The 25,729-nt window shown below is 40.8% G+C and overlaps 1 protein-coding gene across 4 annotated transcripts in view; it reads left to right on the top strand.

The window, feature by feature from the left end:
* The window catches only part of grid2 (glutamate receptor, ionotropic, delta 2), a 468,077-nt gene that overhangs the window by 304,514 nt on the left and 137,834 nt on the right, over positions 1–25,729 (top strand). For all 4 annotated transcript variants that reach the window (XR_013077212.1, XM_076731585.1, XM_076731586.1 and 1 more), the window contains exons 5-8: positions 2,377–2,430; positions 12,535–12,708; positions 17,085–17,246; positions 21,093–21,212. Coding sequence is in view for 3 of the 4 variants with exons in the window: in XM_076731585.1 (XP_076587700.1) it covers positions 2,377–2,430; positions 12,535–12,708; positions 17,085–17,246; positions 21,093–21,212 (510 nt within the window). In the remaining variant the exon portion in view is untranslated. The remainder of the gene's footprint in view (positions 1–2,376; positions 2,431–12,534; positions 12,709–17,084; positions 17,247–21,092; positions 21,213–25,729) is intronic.

Genomic DNA, 25,729 nt, shown 5'->3' with positions numbered 1-25,729 from the left:
GATGTTAGCAGCATTATTTGTTGTACCTGTGTTTTGTGCTTGTGTGTGTGTGTGTGTGTGTGTGTGTGTGTGTGTGTGTGTGTGTGTGTGTGTGTGTGTTTTAGAGAGAGAGAGACAGAGAGAATGAGAGAGAGACAGTGTATCGAACAGATCCAGCCCCCGAGGAGTCACGTCTAGTGTTAGGAGCCTGCCCTTTCGCTAATTAGCTTGAAACATCTGTCCAGACGGCTGCCAGAGGGAAGTTATAATGGGAGAAGTGGAAAACTTGCATCCACCAGCACTTGCATATAAGCAAACAACTTCAACATATACATACTTACATTAATTTGCAGACCCACTGGCATTCCCAAATTGCACACGCTCATTTTTGCATTATCGTGTTTAAAACATCAGTTTTGCCCAAAATCCCATGTGAATAAAAATCTTAATGAGCACCAAGGAGGACGGTAAGACAGGGAGAGAAAGAAGAATAGCTCGCCAGACCTCTGTCCTTTCTTCACTCTCTCTCCTTTCTCCCTCCTTCACTGCTTATTCTTTCTGTTTTCACAATAGAAAGAGACAGAAACAACCAGAGATGACAAAAAAGATGCATAACCTCAACTTCTCTAATGATTCTCATTGTTTAGTTTCGTGCTAAGTTTGTTGCTATGCAAAGTTCGGTATGAGGGAGGGAGGGAGACGAACAGAGTTGCTGACAGAGAAGAAAAATGATGGCAAAAATCTTGTTTTGCATCTCTCTCCATCACTCTCCTCCCAGCCTTGCTCCTTGTCTGTGTCGCAACAATGTTTCCTGTAGACAGAGTGTTTTACGGCAGCCGTCGCTGTTATAATGATGAAGTTTTATGGAGACTCTGTGGGAGATTAAACCACTATTAGCCACGCTCCATCACCCTCTCCAGCTGTTGCCTTTTGTTTACGGCTAAAAAGTGTTTTATGACACACGGTGCTATAGTCACCTAGACAATTATAGCTAATGATATACGAGTGGCACTGTATTTTTACACCAGGAGTGGAGGGAGGTGTGGGGGAGGGTGGAGAGAGGGAGGTTTTGTAAAGCGAGAGGTGGGTAGAGGATAAGAGACACAATAGAGATGATAGACGAGCAGAAAGAGAGTGGATAAATGACAGTAGTTTTTTCTTTAGAAAGTTTTTCTAACTTTTAAATCTTTATAAATGCATCCTTATCCTTAAGTGAGGTCCTACTTTATGTAGCTTGTGTCCAGTTGTACATCCCAGTCCATTTTTCATAAAGAAAGCCAAACACAAACACAATGCATATGCACAGCTAAAATCAGACTTAGTCACTTTCCAGCCGTGTGAGAGAGGGATCTTAACTGTCAATACTCGAAGAAGTACATGTTCTCCTAATGTGCTCCACTTATGTATGTATTTATGCCGGGTATAGGAAATAGAGGAGGCATAAGGAAAAGGGTGGGGTGAGTAAAGAGATGTCACCCTCATGCTTGTCAGAGAAAATGAATGATTGATTGTTAGACACTGACAGGGTTCACTGATAACAGGGGAAAGCAGGCAGAGGGTGACCTAAAAGATGCCATATGAAGGGGACTGGATGACGTAACAGAAATGCCTGTGCAAATGTCCTGTCGGTGTGTCTGGACTTCCAAGCGTTTCTGGCCTGTTTGTGCTGTCTTTTTTGCTGCAGTGTTTAACACTTATGGAGTTACAGGTTAAAAACTGACATGTTGCACTATTAACAGTTCATGGCAAAGGTTTTCTTTTTTCCCTGTGTCGCACACACTATTTTGAGGAGTGTATTTGTGGCCTTGTGTATGACTAAGAGACAGACAGCAAGAGAGTGAAGTGAGTTCCCTCAGAAGTTTGTCTAATCTGTTTAAATTAGTGAGGAAAGCTGTAATGTTGAGATTTAAGTGCGTGTATGTTTGTGTGTGAGTGCGTGCGTGTGTGTGTACGTGTGTGTATGTGTGTGTGTACGTGTGTGTTTATGAGTATTCTGTCACACACAAGCAGGCGTCGCCTTATTTGCATGTGTTTGAAAAGATATTTGAATGATACCTTGAGCACCTTTGATACAAGTTTTCTCAAATCACTTATGCTGAGGCTCCATACTGAGTTTCAGCCTTGCACATTTCCATAATGTTCTTTTCCGTAATATTCACACTTCAGTTACCATGAATCACATTATCAGAGCCAGAAAATGTCTTTAAAGGTGACAAAGAGGAATTTATTTTTCATTAAAAACAAAACAAAAAAAAGTCTACTTGTCGATCCTTATTTTGACCAGTCATATATCTTTTATTGTATATCTATATCTATCTAAAGACTGCTTATTTATGCCAAATTAATGACATCATGGTCTCAATTCTGAATGCGATGGTGTGTTTTGTTGTGTTGCAGGTAGTGGAGACCAACCTGGTGGCCTTCGACTGTCACTGGATCCTGATTAATGAGGTGGGTGCCATGGAAATGATTTATAGATCCTGTAGTGGGTGTACCTTCAGTTCACCTTATTGTTTCAATTATCCTGGGAATATTTATGGTTTTTACATCCAGAACTCTCCTCATTGTCTGTGGTGTTTGAAGGAGAGAGGAGAGCCTTAAAAGTTTTGAACTCTTGTTGTTTCACAGGAGTTCATCCAAAAACACACAACACTCGACGACCAAGGACAGTTTACTTTGTCTCAGGGAGAAACCACTGCTGTGCATCACAGGCAAAAACAATACAGTAAAGATTTTAAACTGTTTATGCTTACCACTTACTTGAGATTGATCTGCTATACACAAACAAAGGTTTCAGAGACGACAAAGATGACCTTGGAGGAATTCCTTTGGATGAGCATATATTCCTCTGGTTCAAAATCAGTATTACCACTTAAATATTGAAGGCTTTTTGGATTAACGAGAGCAGACAAGCCCGGACAGTCTGCAAAGTCACTCTCCTCAAGGTCTACAACTTTGAAGGTCCAGTGTGTAAGATTTAGGGGGATCTATTGGCAGAAATGGGATATCATTTCCTTAGTGCCTTTTCATTCCTGTATAATCACCTGAAAATAAGAATCATTGTGTTTTCGTTATCTTGGAATGAGCCCTTTATATCTTCAGAGGGAGCCATGCCAGTCTGCCATATTGCACCACCATGTTTCTACAGTAGCCCAGAACAGACAAACCAAACACTGGCTGTAGAGACTGCCTTCACATTTCTTTTTCAGTATCCACAGTAGGTTCTCCTGCATGCTTCAAAGGGGAGGGGGAGGGGGAGGGGTATTCAGTTGGTTGTGATCTGCAACCTCACAACTAGATGCCACTAAATCCTACACACTGGACCTTTAATCCTGTGATTTTCCTTTTTTTCTATTGGTCATAAGAGAAACATAATTAAACTTTAACACTGGCTGTAAATTCGTATTAATTTTGAATAGGAACACATCTTTGATCTTGCTTCAGGAGAAGTGTCTTTTTCAAAAGCAGCAGGATCAGCTACATTTGTGTGTGCGTGCGTGCGTGCGTGCGTGCGTGCGTGTGTGCATGTGTGTATGTGTGTGTGTACACCACTAGCTAATGCGCTGTGTCTTGGTAGCCTTGGGCATTACAGTGAACTGGCAGGGCACAGCAGGGGGTCCTCACACATACAAGGGCAAGTGCTCGAACACCACACAAGCGGATGTATTGGAGAAGAACAAAAACATTTACTGTAGGAACAATCGAAAACATAATTTGGGACGAAACAAGAAAAGATACTCAGATGCTACATGCTACTGTCATCTCTCTCTCTCTCTCTCTCTCTCTCTCTCTCTCTCTGTCTCTCTGTTCCTTTTACAATTCATAGCCTGCAATGCTGCCAAATGCTACAAGGCGCAGCAGTCCCATTACTTGCTCAGTTATGCAAAGAAAGTATTTCTGTTTGAAGCAAATGTTAGTATGCATGACATCCATTAATGCTGCAGGGACAGCCAATCATTATTTTCTGATGTTTGCTTTTAGGATGTCGGCCTTGCTATATAGAGGCTTATATTTTTTCATGTTTGATATGGGTGAGAGAGGCTGCAGTCACAATCCCTACAAGCACCTCACACAACCTCTCAGTATTGTTTTTGCATTTTCTCAAATGCTAATACTTCTTGGGAGTGAGGGAAAAGACTGAGGCTCACCCCTGCACTTTAATGAAGATGGCAGACTTATCAGAGGTAAAAATGTGGATAAATCTGCTCCAAACAACCACTCTGTATTAGTTCCTGACTTCACAGAGGACTGTTATGCCACTTAAATATGTGTCCTCTGCTAATTGAAATAGACGGCACACTATAATGTGCAATTCAGAATGTAGCACTAGGGACTTTAGCGCTCACTTAAAAAAAGTGAGTCGTACACTTTCCTGAGAGACTGTCTTTGCACACTTTGGCAGATGGCAATGTCAGGCAGCCTACTGAGCAGTCTATCATCACTCGACTGCGCGGTAGGCTAAACTCACATCTAGCTGTCTAATAGAATGCCTTCATATTGCTTTGCATCCTGTCAAGCATCTGGTATTGTCTAACAATCTTCAGGCTTCCTGTGAGCAACCTGCTCTTTGCTTAGCTTTCTGGGAGGGTTAACATGTCATTCTGCAGCCTGCGTGCATGTCTAGCAGCATGTAGCCTGTAACACTTTGTACCTGCTGCCTTTGAGGAATCAGTGGTGAAACGCAGTCTGGCAGGCCAATGCGCGCCCACATAGGTGAAGTATGTTTTCTCACTGTTATAGTCATAGATTAAAGGAAAACACGCAAAAAATGTAAAATGCGATGTCACACGAGTGAATCACACAAAGTTGTGCTTCGTTTGCTTCTCTGTGATTCTTTCACATGAGGTTTTCCAACTTCACACGTTCACAAATGGGCCAGCTGTGAATCAGATACAGCGGGTCATCCACCAATCAGAAGGTTGGTGGTTCGATCCCTGGCTCCCTCATTCTGCATGTCGAAGCGTCCTTCAGCAAGACACTGAACCCCAAATTGCTCCCAGTGCTATGTCATCAGTGTGCCTGTGTGTGTGAATGGGTGAATGTGCCATGTGTGCCACATGTGTGCCGTGTGTGTGCTTTGAGTGGTCACAGTAGACTAGAGAAGCGTTATATAAATGCAGTCCATTTACCATTAACTAATGAAAATGTCAAGAGAAAATCAGATTTAGTTGTTTTACAAGTCTTATAAAAGTATGTTGATTCTTAGTATTGCTTTGTCTGGGGTTTACCACCTGATACAGTCACTTGTAATTATCTCATTGCAAAAAGACAGCTGTTGGCAGCTGACCACTCCTTCTCAGGCAACAGAAGTCTGTAAGGGAACAGTAGAGCTGGTAATGTGAATGTTGTTAAAGTCAAATCAATTAGTATATCTCTGTACACTTGCAGTCTCAAAAGTCCCACTGTCAGACTATGTCAGTACACTGTCCCTTTACAATAAAGTGTTGACAACTCATGTTTTTGGCTTGATGCTCTCAGGCTCTGCTTGCTTGCTTCTCAAAAAACGTTACGTCACAGTTTAAGTTGTCATTTACAATACAGCAAAAATCAGTCGAGCTAAGTGAGTGATGGAGGGAGACCAGATTGGGTCTAAATTCAGAAAGGCTACATTCTCTTGTCTCTCTCCTCTGGTGCAGTCTCTACACATGCTGCAGCACTTTCTGAATATCTTGGCATGCCAGTTGGTGTTCAGATACCTCCACCCACAGTTCAATACCCAGCATACATTTGCCTCAAGTTGCTAAGCAGAGCAATAGGTTGAATCTGCGAGAGACGGATGAGCTGCACATGCAGACAGATACTGCTAATTTAGCCAACTAAAATTTTATAGCTAGTCACTGATATTGAGCAGAACTGCTTTCACCAAGATATTTATGGGCAAGATTGTAGTTTTAGTAGTTTTGAGATAAGAGAATTGGAATAGCAGAGGTGAACACACGGGCAATGAAGGGGAGAAAGAGAGGGGAGAAGGAGGTGGAAGAAACAGCAGATGTTCCGAGGTGAAGCAAGGACAGGAGAGAGATGGTGGAGCAAAGAGAGCTTAAAGGAGAAGCCTTTCGAAGATTAGGGGGAACAAGGTGACGTGAAGTAAAATAAGATGAAGCTATCTCACTTTACCAATTTACGCTTCGCCACTTTAGGAGAAGCGCTGCTCCGTGAACTTTCTCAAATATCTTAAAGGATCTTTTTCTCTAAATAGTGATGGATGCCAATGAACCGTGAACTGTCATTCTACGTTTCTGATTCATTCTGCTCAGCATCTGAGCAAACAGGAGTTGAACCTGTAAACACACTGTAAAACATTTCCCATCATATTTTCCTCAGTCATATTGTGAAGAAGATAATGATTTTAATCATTATAGTCCTAGAAAATTTGCTCCATAACTGTTTTTTTGTTGTCTACACTCAGTTTGCTAGGTAGCTCAAAATATGCGTCAGCGTCACTGCAGACCAGCTGTGGTTTTAGACCGCTGGAACAATGGGATAGTTATAGAAATCTAGTGTAAGAATCAACTTGAATTACGTATGAGTGTTTATGCTAAGCTGGTTAAGGCATTCATGCGGAAGCGTTGCACGATGGAGCTCCTTCTTTTCCTTTCCATAACTCTCCTGTTTGCATCTTGCTTTTCACTCTAAACTGTACTAAAAATCATGAATGCCTTGAAATAATTTAAATAACAGGCTTCATAACCCCTCTTTTTCATGACATCTGCTTATCAAGATCAAGATTGAAATTTAGTCACAGTCTACTCGGCTGTAGACACAATATTCCCACCATGGGCCATGTGAAGTCCTCCAGCAGAGTGTTTAAAATGGATGAGCGGCTACAATGTTTTGTCATACGTAATGTCTTCTCGTACTGGTTCTTTGGAGAATGAATATTCCTGTGTGTAAAAGTGCTCTCCCTCCCTGTGGTTTATTATGGATGAAGGGGCACTGTATGGTTGTCATAACTCTGCTTTATCTACAGCCAGCAGTCAGACAGCCCCACTGAGGGGGTGTTCACAGTTCATAATTGATCATCCTTCCTCTCCCCATCTCCTTCGTTCTGCTCAGGATGAGAGGATGAGGATGAGGAGGAGGAGAAATAATAAGGGGCCCTCATGGCTTCTCTTTCTGTCTTTCTCTTAAGTTTGGAGGGTAACTCCACTGCTCCTTCTGAATCTCTTCATGGTCTTTCATTTTCTGTCATGCTATCATTCTTGATCTTCCCTGTTGGCGTTCACTCTCTTTTCTTCATTATTCCTTTCCTCTCCATTCTTTCTGCCTCTTTGTCTCTCAAGGGAAAGAAGTATATGGTGATTAGATGAGACGAGATTAGGCCTTTCTGACATTTTGGCTCTTAACGTATCACTGCATGAATGTCCTATCAAAGCCATGTAACTGAGATTTTGGAGATTTTCGTTCTCTGAATATGAAAAATATATCGTCTTCTGCACACCTTTGGTTAGTGAAACCATATGAAACCCATTGTACAAACTCTAAAAACATATGGTGTTCAGTGTCATTCACTGTGATGTTAGGCTTCAGTCTTGGCTAAGTTAAAGAACATTCTTATTTACAGCTACTGAAATTCCTGCAGAGGAAGAACTAGTTGTGCACACTCTGTGCACAGCTTGAAGTTTCCCAGTATGACTGCACCCGTCTAAGAATACTGCTGTTGCTGGAGTTGGAGTTGTAGGATATTTTGTGTCTTGCTCAAAGCAAGTGTGATGCTTCTCCAATTAGATTCATCTCCATTTGATTGTATTTGAGGATATAAAGACAGACCCAGTCAGGGTATAAAACAGATAAAGATCACCCAATCCATAAATGTCTTAACATGAGGGGAGAGCAAAGAAACAAAAGGTTGACAGAGAAGAGTCAAAGCCAGAGGAGACCTTTAGGGGTTGTTGTGGGAAACTGCCAAAAGTGAAGAAGAGGGAAGAGAGGGGAAATGAAATGTGACATGCTTTTTCCCAAATTTGTTTTGTTTTTCACAACTTTGAACCTTTGAATACGAGCAAAACAGTGGGATTTGGTGTACCCACAGAAAAGGCGAGAATGGGGAAGAAAGAGCAAAAGAAGAAATAACCCCCCCCCCCCCCCCCCCCCAGTCTGTAGATAAGAAGAGAGAAGGAGGGATTTGGTGTCTCTGGGGCAAACGAAGAGAAAGAGAGGGGCTGAGGGGAGAAAGGGCGGAGGACAAAGTATCGGGGTCAGGGAAGAAGTGCTGAGAAGAATTGAGGATGATGGATGTGTTTTTATGTTTTACTCTCATCTTGAAATAAAACACTAAAGACGAGGATTTGGGGAATGGAGGGAAGGACAGAGAGGTGATGAGCTGAGGTTGATGGGGATGCCTGCAGACCAAAACTTCAAGTTTATGGAGTAAACAACTCATGATTCTCCGCACATATGAGCTGCAGGGCATTTTGGGGGTTACAACTTCACCATAAAGCTTCTTGTTTCAGGTACTTGGGCTCAGGCATCCTCAGCACGGTGGGTAGATTAACAATAATGCTGCTTTTGTTCAAAGGCTGATTAGGACTGGATGATTGAATCGGTCAATGGAAGATAAGTATAACTAGATATGACTCTTGGTGAGTGTGATGATAAATTTTCTCAAGCTGCTAATTAGGCAGTGTTGAGAACTGGTTTGGCAAGTGTGGCTATTAGTAAATATCAGAGATAGCTATTGATAGCAACAAAATCATTAATAGGAATGAATAATTACACAGCACCACCTAAGACTAAAAACCAAACAGTCTTAAAATGTCAACATTTCAGGACTATTTTACATTTATGACGTGAACAGTAAAGGGCTGAAGCTGAGCACTGACCATCACAACCAGCTGTTATCACAACACATATGCACAAATAATCATGAACAAATGCTCCTTAGAAGTACAACAGAGTTTATTTAACTTTAGCATCACTGATCAACAATTAATACTTCAATCAACAACCATCCGTTGTCCAACGACAACTTCACAACAAGCAGCTACTGCATCTACTGCTGGTAGCAAGCAGCAACTACAATAACAAGATAACCAAGTGTGGGCATCTGTGATTATGTGTGTGTGAGAGAGAAAAGCAAGATGGCAGCCGGACCAGACAATAGCCTCTACCTTGGGATCACTTCGGGGAGTGATTAACGTGTACTTCGTCTGTCTGGTCCGGTGGGGTTTCTCTAAGCTCAGACAATGATGGGGCCATTGCACCGCCTCCTCGGCCGGTCCTCATGCAGCAGCAGAGGAGTCAGTGAGTTGGCTTAATTGAAAGACAGCAGGGCGTAGAAGTTATCCTCCTCTTTCTTGAGGAAAATGTGTAATGAGGATCTTACTTCTGCAGGCAAGGTGACACTGCTGGTTGCCTCACGATCTTTGTCAGGATCTTTCTTCAGTGAACACAACAGTCTGTTATTCGTCCAGCGAATTGGGAAACTGTTGCCCAGGCTAGTTAAAGTACAAACATTTGAGTAAGAACAAGGCGCGACCTGCAGCAACTTGATGTCGCAGAGGGCTTCTCTTTGTTCACCCATGTGGTGAGGGCCCAACAAGAATCAGAAGAAATTTCTCATGCTTGTTTTTATGGTTGGATAAAATGATTTGGTTCAGGTTTGATTTTTGATAATACGAGATGAACGTCAGCTCTGCAGCAGAACCCCCCCCCACCCCTGTGTGTGGATGTGCTGTACGTGACGGCATGTGTGAGTTCCTGTGTTTGTTCATGTCAGTATGTGTGTGTATGTGTCACATTAATTTTGCCTCAGCTGTTAAAAGGCTAGCAGCTTTTAGAGCACGCCACCAGTGTAAGTCATACTGGGTGAAGTCTGGTTAGTCTGACCCCAGAGAGACAGAAGCAAAGAGACTAACACAAAGGGACAAAGGACAAAAGGTGGGCAAACACCTGATGAGAGGACGAATCTTAAAATAATCTTCCATTTAAGTTTCAGTGTGTCTTTGTGTGTGTTTTTCTATACTTGTGCATTGGTGCATCTATATTAGTTTGAGCTTGGTCCTCTGGGTGGGTTCCTCTGGATAATTCTTCCCTGCCGATGTTTCTTTGCATGCCCTTGACTGCCTGCTATGAATCTTAATTCTCTTCTGGCCCATGGATCTGCCTTTTTAGCAATTTTCAGCATTTTCTCTCTGTCCTGCATCTTTTTTTGTTGGCTTTGTAATTCAGTTCCCTTTGGGGTTTTTATGTAAGCAAGTGTTTGGGGTTTTTGCCATGTTTCACCCCTAAAAGCCAGGAAACAGATTCCTTACGTGAACTGTTTAGAAACAGATAGGCTGACTTCAGCACCAGGCATTCATATAAGGTTACATTTGTTATATTATTTCAATTCTTCTTTGAGGAATAAATACTGATTTATTTTGTTATTATTTTTCACAAGTAATTTAAATCAATTGTAGATCCATCTCAAGAAAATCTAATTAGATTGAACAGCAGAACAAGAAAGTGTTGAAGCACAGTTTTCGAAATTGTCGGAGTGCATCTTTGAATCTCAAATGTGACATACCTCATTTAAAATAATCAAAACTGCATCAATTTGATTTCAGAGGCAAATGCATATTTGTGAATATAAAGCAAAGGTCTTATATCAGCCTAATTAAAGCAGATAAGTACAGCTCTGCCCATGAAGCCTGTATAATACTACCTCTAATCACCATTGATCACATCCCATGAAGACTCACAGGTCTTAATGAACATTAATTACACTCAAATAAAATCCACTGAGATTAGTCAATGAACTGGTGCTACCTATATTATTACCCCTCATGATGAAGAATGTGAGATCACACCTGTAAACACTGGGATTTGAAAATAAGGGAAATTTTCCATCTCAACACCCTAATCATTGCCCATACACTGCTTACATTTAGACAAGGCTACGCGCAATGAATCCTAAAATCACCACTAGGTAACAAGTTGCCTTGAATTATTAGAGCAACAAGGATTGGGTTAAATAGTTCCTACATTCAGTGACTATAATTTGGTGGTCAGCATCAAATACCTGGTTGAATGTGACATGCTGTATATAAATGAAAGCAAAATAGGGCACATAAATTCAACACTTAGTTATACACATAACTTACACATTATGCTTCTGTTGTGATTCTGAAAGTGCCTACTGGCAAGTGAGAGGTGAGGGTTAGAACACAAATGGATTAGAGTAGTATATATACAGTCACTGGTGGAGCATGTTTCTGCGCCTCTTGTCCATGTTGGTGTTTGGTAGATCTGTCACCTTTCCCTCTGTGTAATACACTTAAATCCATGAGGCAAATGTTACTTAAAGCATGACTTTGATCAATGTTGCTCTTTGTTAAGTACGAGTGAGCCTCCTCCCATCCTGAGAGATGCTTGCACAAACTTTTTGCCTTTTTGGCAGGTACTCCATCACTCTCACATTCATCCTTCTTCTTATTTTATTGGTGGCTGCCATTTGAGTGATTGACCCCTCATCAGAAGATGTTACAGTTGATGTTCTACGTACTGCCACCTGCTGTGCCAGAGGGGAATGTAGCTATTTTTTTTTCCATGTTTTTTTTTTTTTTTCCAAAACAGAGAAGATTTACAGTAAAACATTTAAATGAGAGGACAATAGGAAGGAAATACGGGAGAATCCCCGGGAAAAACGGGAGGGTTGACAGGTCTGTGATATGGCTTGTTTATGACGTGCATGGTCTGCAGGCAGAGTCCCATCCATCCTGTCAAGTGGGCTGCCATGTGCAAATGAAAGGGAATCAAAAGGCTTTTGCATGATGGAAAGGCTTAAAAACAATCTCATAAAAACATATGTACACATACACACACACAGATTTACACATAAACTCGCACATGCACACAAAGCACACTCGAGTACACACATAAACCAGACAATCACTGCACACTTATAGAAAGAAAGCAAAGGCTGTCTCGGTTGGTGGCAGTGTTACCTCCACCAGGGACGATAAACGTCAGTTCTCATCTCGTCACTGCATGACCCTCTGCACTTGCAGAGGATGGATGGAGATCCATGGACAGAGAGAGGGAGAGAGAAATTGTGTCCTAGGGCTAAAATTAGCAATGATTCCTCCCCAAGGTTTTGCAAGGACATGCAGAGTACGTGCAAGCACACATGTATGCACATAACAGACACACACACACACATTCACTCTTTTTACTCTCCTCTTTCCTTCCTTCCATCTGCTGACATGAGCCTTTCATATCTAAAAACTGGTTTTGTCGAAGATGTTTTTTTTTTCCCTGCGCATGTAGTGATAATGGGAAAAGTAGAGCATATAAAACAAGGCCTAAACAACATAAAATATGTCTGTTGAGTATGTATTAGACACATGTGGTTTCTACAGGGACTTCTATGGAGTGGTATCCAACCAAATGTTTGTTGTGGTTACTGCTCTTTGTAATGTTCTTGTATTGTTGCCTGTAAGTCTTCTGCAAAGATCAATGACAAAATGCTGATGTTGATTTCTCTTGTCTCCATGACTCCTTCTCTTTTTCTGAACCCTTATCATTCCTCCACCTACCCTGACCACCACCCTTCCCCTCTTTCCACCCTCTCAGGAGATCTCAGACTACGACTTGCAGGAGTTAGTTATGAAGTCAATCGGTCGGCTGACGTTGGTGCGCCAGACGTTCCCCATGCCTCAGAACACGACTCAGCGCTGTGTCAAACACAACCATAGGATTAACACTTCTCTCTGTGACCCTAAAAACCCCAAGGCTCAGCAGCTAGAGGTGAGTTGGCTTGGTGATCAGGCAGGTCAGTGATTTTCAACAAATCCAATAAGGAGACTGGTTTTATGTTCAAAACAAGCTTAAGTGTCATACTGAGAGGAACTGCTTTGGTAACTGGCAGCCACAAACACTTGTGTGTATAAATACAATAGCTGTGTGCCATGAGACTTTTATGATGTTAAAGTAGGCTAACAGATGAAATATGGTTGAAGAAAGCCAAGGATGTAAAGTAGCAGATAGGTAAAAAGAAATGACAATATCCAGATGACCTAAGCAACAGTAATCAAACACAGAAATCAGCAAACTTTGTCTTTCACACACCACATTTTGTTAAGTTCACCTTATTTGTCTTTGCAGATGACTGACTCCAAAAATATATTTAATTTTTATATCATGTGAATTGACTATTCTTTGGTGTTGACATGCTAAGTCACTTGAAAAGTTTGAGAGTGAATGTTTATTGCTGTTGCACAGTGAGCTGAAAAGCTGCTCGCTTGTCACCAAAAAGCTTTTGTCAATAGCATCAGTGCTAGCCAAAGTGTCAAAGCGGCTATATGGAGCTGCTGTTGGCCTGGTCTTTGGCTTTTTGTCCCCTTGCAGTTTAATTAACTGTAGGGATGATCAGAAAAAGAAAACGATCTCAGTCTGAATCAAGACGACCAAAGAGCAAGACATCATTTAATTAGGTTCAGTCATTTCTTTTATTTGAAGCAGAGATGGATGTCCTGTGTGAATACAGTCAATTGATAGCTGACTGCATTATAGGGCAACTTTGCCCCCAATAAAAACACAGCTGTATAATCAGCAAAAACACAGTCCATCAGACTTAAGAAGAAAAAACAGGACTTGTTTTTTTTTTTTAATGTAATTTGGAAAATGTCCAAGATGTTTTTCTTCTTGATGTGTCACATTTTCCTGTTTTTGTAAACAGTCCTTAAATGAGCTAGAGTTAATTTTGTATTCCTCTCCTGTACTGTATGTGAGCTTAATAAGCATTAAATATGCATCACAACACAAGAGCCCAATAACCATCAAGCATTCAGATGCATTCATATGTCTTAGACATGCACACAACTGAAATACTCTCAAATTCTCTTTGCATTTTGTTTAAACACTGCTCTCTGGGTTTTCATTTCAAAACATTTCAAAACTCAAAGTCTCAAACTACTTATGTAATTAAAAGCTGCTCTGGTGCTCCATTTCTGTTTTCTTAAAACTGCTCCCAGTGTTTTAGTTTGACATTTCAACATGTCTCCCGATTCCCATTACTCCAGTCTCGCAGATTTGACATCGTCACATCTTGTGCCTGTGAAGTTTTTGCCTTGAACTTTAATCATTTTGGGAAAAGTTGGCTCACACCTTTTATGTATGTTTACCTTAGACCACTTTATAGTATGGTCATGGAAAATGCAGAGTTTTTTTTCTCTGCTTTCATATTTCCACTACTTATTACCTGTTTTGTTTTCTTTTTCTATGATCCCCCAGGGTGGCAATATGTATGCAATTATTATCCCTTTTCGTGTGTATGTGAGTCATCAAGCTGCCATCAAATAGAGCGGAGAAAAGGGAACACACTCTTATTTATGTGTCAAGACAAAAATATGAAATTGAATTAATGTGTTGTTGATTTATGTGGATGCACAAGACCCTGGGGGAAAACATTTGATGAAGGTTGGAATTACATTGAAAAGAGAAACGTGGTCTTAATGTTTATGTGGATATCTGCCTTTCAAGTCCTAAGACAGTTCTGCTCTGGGCTTTCATACACTGTAATCAGTGAATGGACGTAATGCATGTTTATAAGTTTTTTAATGAATTAAAATAAAATAACAAAATGAAAAACAAACAAAAAAAATGCCTAGAAGGGTAAAAATCAGCTAAATACATACATTTTTTTTAAAATCATCTAACAGGTTGATTGAAGCCCAGAGTTGGTTTGCTGTAGAGTATGCAAATACATCCGTAAGGCAATGACATTGTTAACTCCTGGAGGCTCTGAAACATTGAATAATGTACATAAATAAGGCTTGCCTCATATGTGCTAATGTGAATCAAATGCTCCTCAAGTGTGAAAAGCTATTATCAAGAATCAAGCTCCTCCGACGTATTCATTATTTCCTGGGTAGGGTCCAGCCGTGCATGTTCACTCTACTGTAGAGGGCCAAGAGCGTGCATGTGTTTGTGTATGTGTGTATGCATGTGAGTGTTACTCATTTCAGTCAAGGACAATGTGTGTTTGTGTATCTGACAAAGAGAGTGAGAGCAGAAAGACGCTGTGCATGCACAGTCGAAACACTCAGTACACATGTTCAGTTTGGCATTCTGTGTGTATTTGTGTGTGTGTGCGGGGGTGAGTGTGTGGCTGAATTTGAGAGAGGGGAAATGAGAGAGAGAGAGAGAGAGAGAGAGAGAGAGAGAGAGAGAGAGAGAGAGAGAGAGAGAGCACAGATCAGCTCAGCGGTCAGAGAGTGGCCCAGAAGCCCAATTTCACACTGCACTGAAGCATATCAACTCAGGCTGACCACACAAGCACACACGCACACACACAGATATAATGCTCGCTAGGAGTGCAGAACCCACTGATCATTCAAGCTCCCCATAGAGCAGTAGATTTTCACTTTAATTTTCTGAGAAAAAGCAATAGGCACAGAGACAGTGAGGCAGAATGATAGACGGACAAAGACAGCAAGAGAGAGGCTGAGACAAAACTGTGAAAGTCAGGATACTTTGAAAGGAAGCCAGAGAAAAGTTAGCTGTGAGATAAACTTGACACTAGAGGGTTTTTTTTTTTTTGTCAGTCAGTGAACTATTTGACAAGGAACCATAATTAAAGGGAAACTTCAGTACTTTTCAACCTAGACCCTATTTTCCCGTGTTTTTGTGTCTAAGTGACTAATGGGGACAACAATTTTTGAAATTGGTCCGATATTGAACGAGAGCCCTGCAGCCAGCAGCCGTCAAACAGGCTGCAATGTAATCCTTCCTGGCAATTACACACCTTCAGAGTACATCCACTAAAAGTGCTTGTTTTTGACACTGATTGTCAGCTCAGATTGTGAGTGTCTGACAACATTATGCAAAGTACCCCACAGATACATAAAGCTTTATCTTGACCCTTCTCTTGATCCATTGATCTCTTTGTTATTGTGCCTGACTGAGTGTCGCTCAAGCAGAAGACTCGTTTTGAGGTCCCGTGAGAGTTGAGTTGTTGCAGGAAGACATTGGTGGGAACATGAGTAAGAGTTGGACAGAGGAGTGCTGAAAAGAGTTTGTTGTGCAGAGAGCGTAGCTTAGTGTTATCTAAAAGATTTTCAATGGCTGAATATTTAGCTGATTTCAACAAACAAGTAAACAACAAGTCACATCTCGTGAGTCTTCAGAACGAGGTTATTATTCATACTAAATGAGGTTAATTCTGTGTGTGCGTGTGTGCATGCGTGCGTGCGTGTTCGCTGTCATCTCTGTCTAAAAAAAAAAAAAGTCTGTGTAGGCCCTACTTCTTTTTGATGTATGATAGGCATTGCCACTGAGCTAATAGCTTTTGCTCCTATGAAATTTGTGTGTTCTAGTGCATGTTAATCTGAGTGTGTATGTGTATGTGCGACACCCACATGTCTGTTTGTGTGTGTGTGTGTGTGTGTGTGTGTTTGTGTGTGTGCGCGCGTGCACAGCATCATCATGCAGTCTATCTATTTATTATATTCTCATTAACATGGAGACAAGAGGCTCAGTAAATCTCACAACGATCCATCACAGACTGAATAAACTCCTCTCCTTATCTCCCCCCGCCCCTCTCTATCTTATTCCGCAGTGCCAAGGACCTATCAATACATTTTAATTAATGTCATCCTGAAAGCTTTTCTTCTGTGTGAGAGTGTGTCTGTAGGTATGAGCACACTTGTGCAAATATGCCAAACGAGAGCCATGTTTGTGGTGAAATTACCAATGTAATGCACTACAGGTGCAGGCAACTCACTGCACACTGTTGGTTCAGAGGGAGCTGGGCAGATAGAGGGAAAGTTGCAAAGCTAGATGTTTTTTTTTTTCCTTTTTATCAAAGTGCAGATGGATATGAATGCAAGTGAAGCATTTAACTTCTCATTTTCATTTCATTGGCCTGTTTCTTCCACTTACTTCTAATATCTGCAGCTCTGTCATGGTTGATCATTTCCAGCTCAATAACCAAAGGAAAACTAAAACTAGGCTAAGCACACTGGTCATTTGGACTTCATGTAGTGTCAGTTTCTAGTCATAAATGGTACCACAGCAATGTCCCAAACTGAGCATCGTCAGCAGAAAGTCAAATGCCTGAGTTTACTCTTGTTGTCTCATTTTCTTTATTTCTGTGTGCCTTCCTGTCATTTCTTTCTCTGTAGATCACCAACCGCTACATTTATGATACCGTGCTGCTGCTGGCCAATACCTTCCACAGAAAGTTGGAGGATAGGAAGTGGCACAGCATGGCCAGTCTGAGCTGCATCAGGAAGAACTCCAAACCATGGCAGGGAGGCAAGAGCATGCTGGATACTGTCAAAAAGGTATGAAAATGCAGAAAACGCATACACTTCCCCCATCAAGTCTTACAGGAAGGTCTCCTAACAACAGTGAGTATAACAGTGAGTAAGAAAGCCCAGTAACATCCCCGATCATCTCCATGAACAGAGATTCACAGGCATTCAGTGAACATGTGTGAAAGGTAAGAACACTGAAAAACACCTCCATATTTACAAAAATCAACTCAGATAAAACCATAAAATTATACTATAGAAAACTTAACATATCTTCATGGTTTATTTATTATGTTCCTAAACATTTTCTGTGGTTTCAACAAATCCAGGGGCGACCAGGGCATTGCTGAACCAGTGTACACTTACTGTCACATACAAAAGTGTGCAACCATGAGTCTTTTTAAAATACAAAACAAACAGTATAAGCAATGAGACGATCTGATTTACACCGTTCAACCGACACTCAAATGCTCCCTGTTTCCTGATTTATATTTGAAATGTTAATATCTCTATGACCCAAAGTCACCTGCCTCTAATCTCAGTTTGTGGACTGTCCATCTGTTTCATCAGCCTCCTGCAGTGCTCTACCGCTGTGTGATGCTTGTACTAGGTGTGTGTGTGCCAGTTTGAAAATGGCTCATAAATACTTTGTCTTAAAAGAGAAAAAGAGGAGTTATTCTAAAAAGTCTTCTCAGTATACCTGCCAAAAATGAAGTCTTTACTCACAGCAGCAAACCCCTTTTTGTGAGTTTGGAGCTGAGTCTTGATTACTACTATTGGAATAAAGCCTATGCCCATCCCAATTATGACACGCAAGTACAATTTCAGATTTCTTCCTATTTTTAGATGTGTCTCATGTGTATCTTTTGGGATGGAGAAAACACATTTCTCACACTTTTCATTTAGGGAGCATGTATTTGCATTTCAAGACATCGTGCTCATTACATGAAATTTTGGAGAACAGGCACTATTGTTCCTCAGCTGAGGCACTGGTTGAAACACCAAGATGCAGTAAGTTCATTTATACGATGCCATCTTTTGGTATAACTAAAATCCCCTCCTGGGATGAAGAATGAAATAGAGGAGGCTTGAAATAAGTCTACCATTTTTGTATTGTTCTTCTAACGTGGAAATCCAATTTTTGTTCATTACTTTGACTGAGAGTTTCCAAGTTCCTGTCTGAGCTCAGTAGACTTCATGACCCAAGTGCTCATGAATTCAAAGAGTTGCATACCTTAAAAAAAATCCACATGCATCAATCAGCAAGTTTTACTCAGTTCCTGAACACTTGACTTTTGGGAGATAGGGGATTTCATCCTGCAGCTGTGATTTTATGAATCTCTGCATTTCACCTTGAGTTTTAGGCTGGAGTTTGGCAACACTTTCATCACTGTTAAATCCAATTGGATCAATGCCCTCTGTTTTGATATCAATAAAAAACTACTCCAGGGATGGCAGTTTGACTGAATGATGAAGCCAAGTGAAATGCTAATTTAGGATTAGTGTCAGACAATAATAAATGCAGCGCAATGGCTTTCATATCTATCTCTGCATTTCACCTTGAGATCAGGCTGGGGTTTGGCAACACTTTCATCAGCCAGCCCCGGCTGTTAAACCAACCCTGATGGCTGTCTCAACAGAACTGTGTTAAAGAGCCCAAAGCACTAATAGAGTTGAGTTCAACAGCCTGGCATCACTTCCATTTTACAGTGTATCAGCAGTGTGCTTTACTTACTGTGCGTGTCTGTGTGTTTAATCAGCGTTTTGGTATGTGGGGCGATTATGTTAATGATAAATACTAATTTGCAGCTGTTGATGAGGAGCTGTGTTGATGTTGTTGTTCGGTGTTCATTGACAAACTCAGAGTGCACAATAAAATACAGCAGGTGAAACTGCTGTTGCACCGATCCTCAAAATCTGAAGTGTGTGCTGTGTTTAAGATGTTTGACTACACATCATTACACTGTCATTGGATGCTATATATCCACCTTTGAGTCTCAGTGACTCAAGCAGTTAGGTTTCGGATTCATTTAACAATTTTATTAATCTCTTTTAAAGCACAGTAAGTACTGCAATGCAGCCCAAGATCTCCAGCCAGTGCCCCTGAGACTGTTTCAAAGTCCAAGCTTAGCTCTTCCAGATTAATTATTGCTGTTATTATAAAAAGCAGAGCTGTTCACTTTCATCTGGTTTTTAAGAAGCTTTCAAACGTACAAAAAAAGAAAAAAAAAAGGTCTTTAAAGTCTTATTTATTTCTCTGTTTTTCTGTCATTCTCGTGGGCCTAGTGCCATCTTAGAATCAGGTGCAATTAAAGGAAAGAATTGTTGTGAATGTATTGTGGCAATACTGAGCTGCCAACATCAATTAACTGAATAATTATGAAAGGCAGTGAACAGTATCCAGGCTGGTTTCACTCCTGCCCAGCTTGCAAGGAGGCAAATAAACATGCACTTTATGGAGGGTGACAGTGTGGTTGTGTTTGTGTGTTTGATTGACCCGACGGAAGAAAAAAAAAAAAATTAGATGGTTATGATATATACCAAATGGCATATTAACAGCATATGTAAACCATTTGATATATATACACTCATAAATAAGATACTAATGCAACGGTTTTCTCCCCTGATGGAACATGTAAACATACAAACATAAGGTAACACAGAGGTGTACCCACTCAAATATGTCTGAATATTTTAGCTGACATGGGAGGTATGTCACTAACTGGATACCAAATGGTTTATTTGCTCTTGTATCTGACTTGCTGGGTTGCTGTTTCCATTAAACCTAACCAATCACAATGTATACGGATGAAAAAACATGGAAAAGCTAAACCTTCCCTGACTTCAACTTATTTATCATGTCGTGTGTCAACAAATTGGTAATTTTCAAGTTGTGATGATGAATGCAGTCCAATAAAAATAATGATGTGAAGGTGTGCGTGTTCTATGCACGTGGAAATTTATGTGCACATGTGTGCATTGTAACCCAGATTGCTCCACATAAATTACACAATGCATGTGTCATATACACAGGTGCAAACACATACACACACATAGTGTGAATCATATTAAGGAGTATAACACCTCGCCTTCCCTGAAGCAGGCACAGTGTCACTTTCACTGACAGGTCACACTACCGGGAGGGTAGGGCAGGGCAAAGGTTGGGGACTGACACCGTGTGTGTGTGTGTGTGTGTGTGTGTGTGTGTGTGTGTGTGTGCGTGTGTGTGTGTGCGCGTGTGTGTGTGTGTGTGTGTGTGTGTGTGTGTGTGTGTGTGTGTGTGCGTGTGTGTGCGTGTGCGTGTGTGCTTGTGAGTAAGTCTACCTTTCTGTACAGGACATTGTACGCCCCTAGTGCAAAACATGTACAATGGCTCCAAACACACTATTCTTTCATCAGCCTGGTTCTTCAGTAACAACACTGCAGCAAAGCTAAAGTGGGATTTTCCACCAAGGGCAAAACATATTTCCCCAAATGATTTCTGTCTAGGACACAGAAAAGTAGACACACATGTGCAGACATACTAAATGACATATTTTTGTCTGTCATAACAAAAACATTTTCCTATTCAGTGCCTGTACTTACTGATGAGATACAATCATTTCATAAGGGAGAGACAGATGATTCATGTCTCAGCTTCAATGTGAGCAGTTATCACTTCTGGTCTCCAGCAAGCATAAAAACATAATTTCAAGTCAAATTTTAGAGGGAAAATTATTGATGAGCCCATTATAGCCAAAAGAATATTGCACTGATGAGAACTGACAGGATTATAGTGATAAGGATTATGACGACAGTGATGGCTACAATTCCGTGATCAGTTTTACCAAACAACAATAATAGTGAAAATGAAAATATTCCATCTTGTCCTTGCAGTTTGGAGTGAGCGGCCTCACCAGTTTCCTGGAGTTCACTGACAATGGCACTAACCCCAACATCTTCTTTGAAATCCTGGGAACAAATTATGGAGAAGACAGGGGACGAGGAGTCAGTAGGGTAAGTAGTTAAAACAGAGCCGCTGTGTGCCGCACTGCTGTGGGTGAAGGGGGAATAATTTCTGCTGTAACGCGTAGATTTACATAATTCCTGGGTTTACCAGGGAATTTCACCGCACCTGCTCTCTACATTATTTTCACCTCATATTTATTCAGGTATCTCTTTCCTTGTGGATGTCACCCCTCTGTAGCAGAGTAAAGCCCTGCTGCCTCTCTGTATTTACTCCTGGATTTCTTTCTCTAAACCTTCTATATATGTAGCAGAACAAATGCAAAGACGCTGTCTTTACATTTTTATCTCTTTTGTTTCACAGTCCTCTTCTTTGTTTTTCTGTGTCTGGTTGCCTGCTTTTTTTGTTTGTTTGTTTGTTTTTTCTGTGCACCAGTAGGACGCCGCATCAGCCCAGTAACTCACCTCCCCTTCAATAAAGCATGGTGTTAATTGGATTAATTACAAGCATTTTCAAGTGGTATTTCGTAATGATTCATGCATAATGAATTTTAAGGCCTCATGAAAGACATCCCCTCCACTCACAGGCACACACACATATTAATCGCACTGTTTGTTTATTGATTGTATAGTTGTGTATGTTTGTGCATGCGCAGGCAGGTTTGTCTGCACGTCTGTTTGTCTGTAATAGCATATTCAGTGATGCTGTAGACTCAAATCTTGTATGTAAATTATATCATAGAGACACACTGCCACCTGTATTATTCCTCTTATATTCCTATAATATTTCTACAATCATTTAGACATGAATAGAGATATACTTTTTGTATCATTAGGAACATCCCCCCTAAAAATGAACAAACCACCAACCGGTTATGCATGTTGGTATGAAAACAGCTGATATGGGTTAAAATATGACATTCACACTACAATGCATAATACTTCATAAAATTCTGTTGGACAGAGAGACATCACACACACACGCACACACACAGTGTCTGTCCCCCATACCACAGGGATCTCTTCACAAATACAGTTGAGATAGTGAGCTGTGATTATGGATAATGTGGTGAGACACCAACATAACGCAGCGTGCCATCACAGACAAAATTAATCTTTAAAGCACAGCATAATTACATTTAGGCACAATTCCCTAATCAGAGAGCATAATTACTTCTGAGGGAATTAAGGCAGTTGTTATACAGTATTCCTGCCACAGTCTCCCTTAATACTCTGAACATTTGTTGGTCTGTCGTTGGGATTCAATTAAATTCAAACATGGAATCAAATGACTAAAGACAGGCTAATGTTCCTCTCAGAGTGCCTGCATATTAGCTTTATCTTGTAGCTGAATCATGCCTATCCTAATAATGTGGAGCCCTGAAAAATGGTTTTCCTACAGGGCATCTAACCTGTAATGAAAGGATGGCAGATAGATGTCAGGCTGGGAAAAAAGGTTAATGAAAATATAACTAGGCTCTGACCACATTACCACCATGAAGAGAAAATGGTGAAAAATCCCGTCGAACCTAGTGTGTTTCAATGTATACGAAGGAAAAACCATTTCATGCTGTTCAAAGATTCTGTTACCTGTGTTCTCATGTTCACATGTGTGACTGTCAAGATCAAGAAGTTAGCTTTAAAATATCAGTTCAGACCCATTTCCTTTTTGGTGCGATGGACAACAACTGCTACGTATACAGAATAATTTATTCTGTTCTCCTCTTCAGCCTGAGCATGAACAGACCTCAGTGTAAATTGATGATTATGAAAAGTAACCCTGTATCTCTCACCCCAGGTTAACCGCCTTCCCTTATGAAATGAATGCCTGAGTGACGCTACTTAATTCTCAGGTTAATGGCAGGAATCGCCACTGTCCAGTGGAGATAGCTTTTTATTATAATATATCCAAATATCCTAGCCCAGTATGGCAGATTTTCCTCCCTACAGTCAGTTGGAGGTAACCAGGACTGTAGTAATTTTGCATTCATTTCACGTGATGTAAAAAGTGGCTTGAGACATCAGCAGTCAGCATAAGTCAGAAACAGTCTTTTTCAGTGTTACTTGTACGCATCTGGCAACATACTAACTAGATTATAGACTAATTGTTAAGGCTTGGTGTATCGGAGATACAGCAATAAGATGAACTAATAGTGTTTGCAATCACAATTAGCAACATGAAGCAGTCAGCAGCAGCAGTAACTTTAATTTAATAACATGGTTTAAAACGATGGTGGCGGTGATGCATTCATCTTTCATTTCAATTGGTTTTCTAAATAGCAGCCACTGGTCAGGAAAGCTATTAGAAAGAGCCAAATAAATTTCTCAATTCATTCCTATAGATTGCAGGAAGAGTTCCTGATGGATTTTGGGAGCAGTTACATTTCAATCACACACTGCTGTATTAGCTTCTACATACATTTACTTGTTGAAATTCTCCCTTAAGTGAAAAGTGATGTTCTGTGTTACATTTTAACATTAGCATGTATTTAACATTCCCCACAGGTTACATGATAGAAGGCTTATCTGCTAAATATTAGATCCTCACAATTTGCAAACCTTCCTTAGAGCCAACTTTGTTCCATTATTTCCATTATTTAGCCCTTAGTCTGTGTTTCTTTGTGTCTTTGAACAGTTGTGGCCAGCTGACAATGACCTTCCCAAGTAGACACTGGTGTTAACTCTTGAACCAGATTAAATCAACCTTGGTTATTTTTCTGCATAAATTCTAGATCATTTCTCTCTCTCTCTCTCTCTCTCTCTCTCTCTCTCTCTCTCTCTCTCTCTCTCTCTCTCTCTCTCTGCCTGCCTGCCTGTCTGTCTCCCCCTCCCTCGGTCTCTCTCTCCTCTGCCAACTATATCTCGACAGCATTTGCATTAACTTTCATACCATATGAAGATGAATGTATTTCTCTTGTACTAGACTGCTTTCACAACACTGATGTGTTGTATAAAAATATGGATAATGGGTGCATTCCCATGCATTTTATATAGATGAACCATTCAGTGTCTACATAGATTTCTGAATTATGAACAACAGGCCTGAAGGGCCCCCACTACTGTGCATTACAACCACTGGGATGTTGAGATATAAAGTGAGTGTGCATCTGCCTGATCGCTCCATTAACAGTGTACGCAAACTCCCTTAATTATGGTATTAAGTCTACATTCTGTTGAGGTTACCACTTAACCTGAGCTTTCTTTTCGGTCCTCCCTCACTGTTATGTATCCTCTTTGAGTCTTCTTTTCCTCTTTTTTTTTTTTTTTTTTTTTATCCCTGCTGAGTCTCACTAATGACAGACACAAAAGCCAGCTTTATTTTGTGTTTTTTTTCTCCCCAACTCCCGTCGCTCTTCATCTTTTCTTCCCTTCCCCTCCTCTATCCTGCCTGCCATTTTATGAATCTTCCTCCTTTCTCCAACCTGCTTCCACCTGTTTCAATCCTCAATCCCTTTTTATGACATTTACCCCGATCATACTTCACACATATGCATACAGTTGTCTGGTGATAATGATAATAGCTGACACCTGAGATTGTCATAATTATTGCCACTACACTGTGGTAGAATTGACTTTCTGCTCCATTACCTTCATTGCAATACATGGGAGCCTATATCACTCTCTAGCTATACATCTCCAGGCATGCCAGGCTCCACTGCTCTCTTATATAGAGGCGACAAGTCTGCCATGTGTAATTGCTTCGTTAGCTATCTGCGACATCCTCAATGACTTCAGAGAGGAAAAATGGCATCAGACCCACTTTAGAACCAGCACAATAAAAAAGGGGTTGTGGCAAAGTGGGGATGAAAAAAGGAGGATGATGAGGGAATGGAGAAGAACTGATACACTGCTTGATTAAGGAAAAGGGTACAGACAAGAGAGAAGAAGAGAAAGGTAAAATGAAAGAGGCAGAGGAGGCAGAGAGACCGCTAGAAAGGAGATAGATGACCTAATCCTTATAGATCCCGTACATGAGATAGGACAGGTCATGATTGAGTCACAATCATTACACTCACTCTCTCACACATGCTCATGCTCTCTTGTCTCTCTCACATCGGCGCATATTCTCCATCTTTTGGAAGAGAGACAGAAAGATTATCCCTCTTTACAAGAATCAATGGCCTTGCAAACTGCAGTGCTCTTAAATTGAGGTCACCTTCAATTATCATCTCCACTCTCATCTGACAGACGTATGTGGTAAATTACGCTAAGTGAATTCAGAGTCGTGGCACCGTGGAAGCCCCCGGGCAGTCCTGTCATCATGCAAGAAACATTTCTTCCATTACATGTTTTGAACGATTGAAAGACATTTTTTTAATGTGATGGCTTAATGTGACCACCAACTCAAACACACATAATAGCCCTGGTTCATTCAGGAATGCGCAAAAGCCCAGTCACACACACACTTGCATAAATCTTCTGGCATGTTTGGAAATGCTAAGCCAACCCTTTTGGCTTTGTATGACAATTAATGTCAGTCTGCATGACCGTCAATACCTAAAACTGGGTTTGTGCTTTCCACTAAGCACATACACATGCATGGAGAGAGGATTTGCTATCACACATCA

Source organism: Chaetodon auriga, chromosome 5 (assembly GCF_051107435.1).
Source record: "Chaetodon auriga isolate fChaAug3 chromosome 5, fChaAug3.hap1, whole genome shotgun sequence".
NCBI classification, from domain to species: Eukaryota; Metazoa; Chordata; class Actinopteri; order Chaetodontiformes; family Chaetodontidae; genus Chaetodon; species Chaetodon auriga.
The sequence above is the reverse complement of the archived record's forward strand: the minus strand, read 5'-3'. Positions and strand labels throughout refer to the sequence as shown.